At 36.8% G+C, this 10,413-nt stretch overlaps 1 protein-coding gene across 1 annotated transcript; it reads left to right on the forward strand.

Moving 5' to 3' along the window:
* Positions 1–8,782: 8,782 nt before the first annotated feature.
* Positions 8,783–9,721, forward strand: LOC122892936 (olfactory receptor 4F3/4F16/4F29-like). The gene has a single exon (XM_044229626.1). It carries the CDS (start codon positions 8,783–8,785, stop codon positions 9,719–9,721), a length of 939 nt encoding a protein of 312 aa, XP_044085561.1.
* Positions 9,722–10,413: the final 692 nt, after the last annotated feature.

Genomic DNA, 10,413 nt, shown 5'->3' on the forward strand with positions numbered 1-10,413 from the left:
GAGACATAAAGTAAGCAAATACTGTTAGAAAAATGGCACTAATAGACTTGCTCAAGGCAAGGTTGCCACAAAACTTTGATTTGTAAAAAATGCAGTTCTGCAAATTGCAATAAAACAAAGCACAATAAAATGAGGTCTGTTTGTATTTCTTGAATTTCTCCAATATATTTTCACCACTTCATATTTTCTGTCATTTATTTCATTGCATAACTCATATATATTTTCTGTCATTTTAGAAAGAAATTAGATCTTTAAAAATTCATAGGAAATTTTCCTCATACCTTTCACTATTTCATGGTATATAGCCTATTATGTATATGATATTTATTTTGTGTCATTTCCCTTTACTTTCTTGATGTATTTTCATATAGGTCGTCTCCTGATTTATTTTATAATAAAATTGTTTTTGTTTTTGTTTTTTTAAAGATTTTATTTATTTGTTTGATGGAGAGAGAGCAAGAGCACACAAGCATGGGGAGTGGCAGAGGGAGAGAGAGAAGCAGGCTCCCTGCTGATCAGGGAGTCCAATGTGGACTTGATCCCAGGACCCTGGGATCATGACCTGAGTGGAAGGCAGTTGCTTAACCAACTGAGCCACCCCGGTGCCCATATAATAAAATTAGTATAATGCATATCTAATTACTATTTTAAGATTTTATTTTTAATCTATATACCTAATGTGGAGCTTGAACTTATAACCCTGAGATCAAGAGTCCCATGCTTTACCAACTGAGCCAGCCAAGCACCCCAATTATTAATCTAATATTGAATATGCTAGAAATTTAAAAAGATACTGTGATGGAGGAACTAGGGGTTTTATTTATTTATTTATTTATTTAAAGATTTTTATTTATTTATTTGACAGACAGAGATCACAAGTAGGCAGAGAGGCAGGCAGAGAGAGAGGAGGAAGCAGGCTCCCTGCTGAGCAGAGAGCCCAATGTGGGGCTCGATCCCAGGACCTTGGGATCATGACCTGAGCTGAAAGCAGAGGCTTTATCCCACTGAGCCACCCACGCACCCCGGAAGTAGGGGTTTTAGTGAGATGTGATAGAAGCCAGGTGAGTTTGCAATGTTGTCTCCAAATCATCTCTCAACTGTTGGGATAATTCTCTCCTGGATTCCTGGGCTAACTACTGGCTCAGAGCAGACATATTTGTTAATTTTGATCATTTGCCTTATAGTTTATTCTTTCTTCTCATTGCATAATGGGTATAGTCAAGTGTTTTGCTGCTTCCCACCTCCTCTTGCCTTGATTTTTCTTTCATTCCACCATACATGGTCTACTTATTCTAAAGGTGCTGTATCTGTGTTTTTCCCTTTAAATTCCTTTCTTCAGTCACTCTCTCCATAGTTTGGCGACCGTGGCCATTGCTGCTATAAACATTGGGGGTACAGATGGCCCTTCTTTTCATGACATCTGTGTCTTTGGGGTAAATACCCAGGAGTGCAATTGCAGGGTCATAGGAAAGCTCTATTTTTAATTTCTTGAGGAATCTCCACACTGTTCTCCAAAGAGGCTGCACCAACTTGCATTCCCACCAACAGTGTAAGAGGGTTCCCCTTTCTCCACATCCTCTCCAACACATGCTGTTTCCTGTTTTGTTAATTTTGGCCATTCTAACTGGTGTAAGGTGATATCTCAATGTGGTTTTAATTTGAATCTCCCTGAGGGCTAATGATGATGAACATCTCTCTGTTGAGTGAATGTTCACACACTCCCATGTTTCTGTTCAAAATAAAAATCACTGGTTTTGTTCCAAGTGTATCCATCTCTTTTTGAGACCACTGAGCTTAGTGACTAGTTTAGGATCTTAGGAGGCATGATTTTTATTTTGGTGTTCACTCCTGTCCTGTTTCAATTTTTATTGCACATAAAGTTTTTTTTTAATGTATTGTGGTTTGGAATTGTAGCTTTATTTCCCAGCCTTTCTAAGTAGATGAAGTTTACATTTTTGTTTCTTCTGCTGTAAAGAAAGAGGAAAGAAGAAGCATCTCAAGTTTGAACTCTTAGTCTGGATGTATGAATTTATTTACATAATTGAGGTTAACAATTTTATTTTTGCTCTTGTATTTGTCTGAAATTTGGATTCAAGATTATAGGTGCTTCATGAATATGTTGTGTAATATTGACTTTTCAGTAATTTAAGGAAGTTAGTTGTAGGAGAAAGAAGACAATTTGGGGACTGTCTTAAATTCATATATAGACCAAACTTCTAATATGTGTGACTTTTAGATGAAAAATAGTTTGAGATTAGGTGGCAACATGTGCTTCATAGTGTGGTTGTGAGGATTCAGTAGAGTATGTATACAAACACTATATTTGAAGTCAATTTAACTCTCATTTTCTTACATATTCTCTCTACTTTTTTCATGCAATATAATAATGGTTTTATTCCATGTATTATTCTTTTATTCTTCATACTTTTTAATATATTTTTGTCTTAAGTTGAATATTATTGAGGTAATCAACCTGATAAAAAGGTTAAAAATTGTCAGAGGATAGTTTTTTACTGTTGCTCTTGAATTCAACTTTAGTCATCATAGAATAAAGATTTAAAGTTTAAAAAATGGCAAAGGTCTCTTTGTTGTTAGAAAAGTAAATGCCTCTCATTTTTTCTTATTAATAGCTTCTGTGCTTGGCTACATTGGGAGAACCAAATCAACCATAGGCAATAATTCCCTAAGCCAAGTGATCTCAGTTTGGCAATCCCAAATCTCTGCAGCATTACTTGGTCACTACCTCCTGGGGATGTAATTAGCTGCTGTTCTGACCGTTTTTATACAGCCATTTTGAGTGTCTATAATGATCCTGTATAGGATCCCTTTGATGTGGGGAGAACTATAATCTATCAGAATCTTTAATGATACTGTTCTCTTAATTTTCTTGGCAAAACAGGTAAGTGGGAGGGACAGAAATAAAATCTGTAGTGAGTAAATCAGCAAACCAAGGTTTCTATGTTCCAGGAATTAAGTTTTCCTCAACTCACCATGATGTCAGCCTTCTCTGTGGCATGTTGCTATTGGTATCCTAGAGAAGGAGGACGGAACAGGAGTCGGGCCCATGAAAGATAGTCACTGTGTATGGGTAGCTGAAGGTATGAGTAGGGGAAAGTGTATATCTAGCCCCCAAAGAAAAGAATAAAGCTGTAGAAGAATATCATGGAAAACTCAGAGTTTATCATATGACTGTCTTTTTTTCCAAGTTTCCTAACAGTTTACCTTGGCTTTAAAAAAAAAAAAGATGTATTTATTTATTTACTGGGGAGGGGTGGAGACAAGAGGGAGAAGGACAGAGAGAATCTTAAAGCAGAGTCCCCACTAAGTGTGGAGCCCTGATGTGGGGCTCAATTTCATGACCCTGAGATCATGACCTTAGCCAAAACTAAGAGTTGGATGCTTAACTAACAGAGCCTCTTAGGTGCCCCAACTTTGTGTTTGTTTTGCTTTGCTTTTAGTTATTTTTTCAGTCTCTGTGACTTTCTTTCTAGCCTGTGGTCAGCTTGGCCACCTGACCCATCTATTCAGTACCCAGAAACTTTTCTTCCCTTTTTTAAACATGTGCTTCACCTGGCGTTCTAATGCTCCGCCCTCATCCAAATGGTTACAGTTCTTTGATTGATGTCAAGCTGCTGAATATCGAGGGTGTGAGTCACAACAGAGTGGCATATAGGTTCTCTGAAAACTTTTTCTTCTAGCCCCTAATGGGGTAGACATTTCATTCATCCATTCTCTGACAATTCTGTCATTTATTATATTATTTATCCGCTATTGAACTTATTTGATATTTACAATGTGTGCCTTTGATGTACCAGTCCCAAACTGCCCATTTACAAAGCAGAAACATTTATGTAAATTGGTATCTCAATTTTTTTTTTTTTTTTACTGTTTTCATCCTTCATTTTGACGAGCAGTTCAGTTTTGGCTTCTTTGGCTCTCCACTGATTGTACTACCTCTGAGACTCTTTTGCCTAATTTGTTGGCTCCTTTGTCTCCTTTCACATTATTACTATGACTTCTCTATATGGTTGGGTTTTGCTTTTTTTTTTCCTTTATATTCTTTCCTTCAGGGAACTCATTCACTCTTGTACATTCAGTTATTACTCATATGGATTACTATACAATTATATCTTGGACCTATATTAATTTCCACACATCCTGACTCATATTTCCAGTTGTACAACTCACTAGTATCTGAAACTCCAACTGTTTAATAGAAATATGATCATCTATTTTCTCTATCCCCACGAATTCTGTGTCCAATTTCCTTATTTTTAAAAATGAGTCCACCATTGTCCTATCTATCCATTCTCGAATCTTGGTGTCATATTTGACATCACTCCTCATGTTCACTGCAACTTTACTCAGCCACCAATTTTTCATGTGTTTCATAATACTTTTATTTTCTGACTTGACAATCTTAAAGCTAAAACCTTATAGTTTTAGTACATCTGTATATCTCCCCTGATCTACTTTATTTCAGCATCCTCTCTTTTTTTTCTTAATGGTTTTATTTGTTTATTTATTTGTCAGAGAGAGAGAGAGAGACCATGCACAAGCAGGCAGAGTGGCAGGCAGAGGCAGAGAGAGGAGCAGGCTCCCCGCCGAGCAAGGAGCCTGACGTGGTCCTTGATCCCAGGACCCTAGGATCATGACCCGAGCCAAAGGCATCAGCCCAACCAAATGAGTCACCCAGGTGTCCCTTTCAGCATTCTCTTTAAAGGAGTCTTTACCTCCATTGTTTCTTTCCTCCAAATTTACAGATGGAGCATCTTCCCTAATTACTGGCCTTGTCACCAATTCCATGCACCCTCTTCATTGACTCCCTACATTTGTCTCATAATTCTTAAATATCTGTATTAGTTCCCAATGTCAGGCACAAACTAATCTTTATCATTTTTCTCTGTTACTTTTTTATTCTGCAAAACCAATATCTATTCTGTAGATAATCTGCATGCTTCACCATTAACCCATTGAGCAACAAATCTATCTGCTTTTCATATTTTACATCTGTTTGAAATAACCTTTTTAGAATCTGTGTTTGTATATTGTAATACTTGCCAATTCTTGAAGCAATACACAAATGTCACATCTGCTATGCTGCCTTTTCTCATCACTACAGTTACCTTTTTTCACTCTCCTCATGTATTACACTTCTGTGACATGTATCACAAAATGCCTTAAGTATATTTATATTCATGTTGGCTGAGAATTGACTTTGTACAACACTGGTATGGCTTGAGCTCTGGCACATAGTAAGCAAATTCACTTTAATCAAATGAATAAATGAGAAGAATGGGGAATAGAACATAATCAAGACTTTGGTTTTGAATAACTTTCTAACTAAAATATACCTAAACTACTGCTGCTTTCTCCATTATACAACTAAAGTGGAGGTAAAAACAAAGAATTTTACATGCTTTATGAAAAGGGCAGTTTGAAAGAAAAGTCTGTTTTCCTGGCAGACCAACACAAATGTGAGTCTGGATGGGTACAGCCTTCAGAAATTCCTCAAAGCACCTGCCTTGGTCCTTTCTCCATTCCCTCTTTCCTCTTACCATTAATAACAAGGAAAGTATCCAGTATTATCTGTGGTGGTCAGAAAAAAATTTATTTTTAAATGAAATTTATGACTTTGGATTGAGGGGACAGCAGTAGTAGAAGGATCACAGCCTCGTCAGAACACAGAGCACTTTCCTGCATCTCTTAGGGAGTCTTTGGCTAGTTTTTGATTTCCACTAAGGAGAAAAATTGTTATTTGGGAAAAATGCTTAAGTGATTGAATGCAAGTGTGGATATAGAAGCTCTGCCTAAAACTAGTTCTTGTAGAACAATGGAAGTTTCAGAATTTGAGGAATAGTTTCCTGTACTTGAAAGTCAGTCATGTGTATATACTCTTCAGCATGTAATATATAACATTTATGGTACCACACTGTTGATAGGTACTAAGTCAGGTAAGTTTACCTATAACATTTATTTCTCACAACACCCTGTAAGGAAGTATTATTATCTCCACATTAGTAATGATAATACTGAGGTTCAGAGAGGTCATGTAAATTTGACATGCTCATGTAGCAAGTGAGTTATAATGCCATCAAAGCCCAAGCTGCTGATCATTCTACTGTAATGTGTAAAAGGCAATTTGTGAATTTTTGTATTTTTAGGATTGAAGAATATAGAGATGAAAATTTGGAAATGATCTCTGGAGTTTTGAAAGTGAGCATATAGCTGTGTGATAACTACACTATGTAGAAGAACACCACCTTTGGAAATAACTGTACAGTGACCCTCAGAAGCAGAAGTTGACTGGACAGAGAACCCTCCTGGGATAGTAGAACACACAGAAACACACAGACTTGCCTCTTGTCTGTTGTTCTATATGCCTCCTTCTCCTGTTTAGTATATGATTAAGCTCCTCAAGTCACAAAAACAGTAAAAATTTTATAATGAATTACTTATCTGTATCATTGTACACTACAAAAGACAGTCTTTCCATTTATTATCATCTGTGATTTTCACAGAAACTCTGTGAGCCTGACAGGGCAGGTAATAGAAGCAATCTGCCTTCCTTAAATGTAACCCCGTGTCAAAGTCAGGAGCAGCCATGAATCAGTGAATTTAAGGTGAGAGATGGATGTTCTCTTTAACTTACTTGGGTTCTCAGAAACCTTGGCTATCATATTTCATACGCTCTGAACCTTGTTCAGCTCTTTTTCTTTCTTCTTGGTGGTTTCTTTTTGTCCTTTGTTATAAGTATCTTTCCTGATTTACCCCTTTCTCCATATTCCCCATTCTTCATTCTTTCTCTTTTCTGTCTCCTTTATTTTTTTTCTGCATCTCAGTTTATTCCACAGACTTCAGGAAAATAAACTGAGTGCTGGCTATACGCTTGAAGATTAACTATGATTTAATCCTCACCAAGAAGTATGCCATAAAGCCTTAGGTGCCTTCTTACTGAGAGTCTATTAGTTATGGTATGATGAGTTTTTAAGTGAGAATTTTCCCCTTATGTCTGTTAAAACGACTGGAAAAGATTACCAAGAAAGGAGAATAAAAAATAGTAAAGATCATTGACCAGAAGGCATTGCCTTACTACAGCTGGGGGTTATTACTCTAACTTCTCAATCAAGACTATCTACTGACTTTCTGTATGTACCTGCATATATAATATGGGCTATACACACATGCATAATGATAGGTAGTATTAAAAGTTAATATGAAAGTTTACTTTCATATTACATAATTCAAGGTATTTCTCACATACTGTGCATCTCTCTTTATTCAGTTCTAATTCTTAAAGTGCCAGATCAATATCTGTGTTCTTGGGGTAGCTATCTGCTATCCATCTGCTCTTGATGATACAAGTTATCTTCTACCTTTGAATTTTTTAAAAATATTTTATTTTTATTTTTTTAAAAGATTTTATTTATTTGACAGACAGATCACAAGTGGGTAGAGAAGAAGGCAGAGAGAGAGGGAATCAGGCTCCTAGCTGAGCAGAGAACCCAATGCAGGGCTCCATCCCAGGAGTCTGGGATCATACCTGAGCCGAAGGCAGAGGCTTTAACCCACTGAGCCACCCAGGTGCCCCTGCCTTTGAATGTTTTTAACACACTTCCCTTTCTCTGCCCAAATGATCACATATTTATTTTAGTATTCACTTGGCATGTATTGTATATCACATTAGATTGTATTTGTTGTGTGTACAGTTTATGTATTTTTCCACATTTTCTTAATTATTTCACTTATAGGAGTAGCAAAAGAATAAATCAGTATGAAGGGAAATTGTCAATAAGAGCTACAAAAATACTTGGTATTTGAATTAACCTTTGAGGATAATAAAATTTAGAGAGATTAGGGTGCCTGGCTGGACCAGTTGGTAGAGTATGTGACTCTTGATCTCTGGGTGATGAATTTGAGCCCCATGTTGGGTATAGAGACTACTTATAAAAAGAAAGAAGAAAAAAAATTTAGGAAGACCAAAGGATGGACTTTTTAGAAACATTATGTTAAGTTTTTTACTGTTGTAGTGACTGGTTATATAACCACCAAAATACAAAGAGTACACAAATCATAATTGCAATGAATAATCACGTTCCAGATATAATTTACTATTGTATTAGCCAAATAATCTTTAATTGGGCACACATTTTATGTAATTTAATTAATGTCAGTTTGCATTATTATAATGGGCATTTTGTATTGAGTGTCTCTGGTTGGTTTGGTTTTAACCAGGAAAAAAAAAATCAGTGTTTTGAGTTTTTCTTTCTCTTACTTAATTGCTTCTTCTAGAATTTTTCTTTTTAGAATAGGAATCAAGAAACATAGTTTTGGTCCCCTAACCATCATTTGTGTGAATCTTGGAAACTCAGTTTCCTTTGCTGGGTTTCATGTTTTTCATCTGAGTGATAACCAGTTGGACAAAATAGACTATATATAAGTCCATGAGAATTTCTCTTATTACACTGGGGACATGTGCTTTCCTCATCAATGCTTTGACTGAATTTCCTGACTCCCTCCCCAGTACCTCCATCACTTCCCCATGAATGATTCATCCTTTCATTCCTTCAAGGTACTATCTTTGCCCTGATGAGTAGCATTAGTGCCCCCTACTCCAGGCCCTGGCTTTCTGGTAATATAAAGTGTGACCTTGAGGTTGTAGACAGTTAGCTCAGTAGATAACATTGGTCGTTCTATGACCTATTATCATCTCCATAATCAGATTTTCTTTTTCATTTTCTTAATTCTCATCATTTCAGCGGTAGCCGAGTTGGCTGGATTCATGGATGGAGGGAATCATTCAGTTGTGTCTGAGTTTGTGTTTCTGGGACTGACTCATTCATGGGAGATCCAGATTCTTCTCCTGGTGTTCTCCTCTGTGCTCTATGTGGCAAGCATGACGGGAAACATCCTCATTGTGTTTTCTGTGACCATCGATCCTCACTTACATTCCCCCATGTACTTCCTACTGGCCAGTCTCTCTTTCATTGACTTGGGGGCCTGCTCTGCCACCTCACCCAAGATGATTTATGATCTTTTCAGAAAGCGCAAAGTTATCTCCTTTGGAGGCTGCATTGCCCAGATCTTCTTCATCCACGTCATTGGTGGCGTGGAGATGGTGCTGCTCATTGCCATGGCCTTTGACAGATATGTTGCCATTTGTAAGCCTCTGCACTACTTGACCATCATGAGTCCACGGATGTGCATTTTGTTTCTGGTTGCTGCTTGGGCCCTTGGCATAATACACTCACTGTTCCAACTAGCTTTTATTGTTAATTTACCCTTCTGTGGTCCTAATCTATTGGACAGCTTTTACTGTGACCTTCCTCGTCTCCTCAGACTGGCTTGTGCAGATACCTACAGATTGCAGTTCATGGTCACTGTCAACAGTGGGTTCCTCTGTGTTGGTTCTTTCTCTATACTCCTCATCTCTTACATCTTCATTCTGTTTACTGTTTGGAAACATTCCTCAGGCAGTTCGTCCAAAGCTCTTTCCACACTGTCAGCTCATATCACTGTGGTCCTTTTTTTCTTTGGCCCAACCATGTTTATCTATACATGGCCACATCCCAATTCAGAACTGGACAAATTTCTTGCTCTCTCTGATGCTGTTCTCACTCCTTTTCTAAATCCAGTCATCTATACATTCAGGAATAAGGACATGAAGGCAGCAATGAAGAGAGTATGCAGACAGCTAGTGATTTACAGGAAGATCTCATAGGTAATATAAGGCCTTCTCACTAATCATGGTGTAGCCTTTTGTTTCTGTCTTTGGTATTTTGGATTCAGAAGACCTGAGGCATCCAATATTGATATGAGTGTTGTCACGCTATAACATAATTATTACTTGATGAATGTATTTATTCCTTATGAAAAGTGAGCCAGGAGAAGAGTATATCTTTCTATATATATAAATCCCATTTAATTTCTTTCAGCCATGTTATATAGTTTCTGGTGAACAGGTCTTACATATTTTTCTCGAGATGTATTCCTATTTTAATTTATGGTGTCATTTTAAATGGTCTTTTTTGTTTAATTTATAACTGCTTATTGCTAATATGTAGAAATATAATAGATATTTTGTGTATTGGCATTGTATTTTGAACACTTGCAAAATCTTTTACTTCTACTTGTTTTTTATAGAGTAAGTAGTGTTTTCCTCATAGATGATGATGTTTTCAGTGCATAAAGACATTTTACTTCTCATATTCTAGTATGTATCACTTTATTCATTTTTGTTGCCTAATTGTACTTGCTACATCAAACAGTGTAGTGCTGAATACAAGCGGTTAGGGTAGACATCTTTGACTGTTTCTATTCTTATGAGAAAATTATTCAGTTTTTCACCATTAAGTATGATGCTAGCTGTAGGTTTTTAGTAGAAGCTTTTTATCAGGCTGAGGAAATTCCTTT

Source organism: Neovison vison, chromosome 13 (assembly GCF_020171115.1).
Source record: "Neovison vison isolate M4711 chromosome 13, ASM_NN_V1, whole genome shotgun sequence".
NCBI lineage: Eukaryota > Metazoa > Chordata > Mammalia > Carnivora > Mustelidae > Neogale > Neogale vison.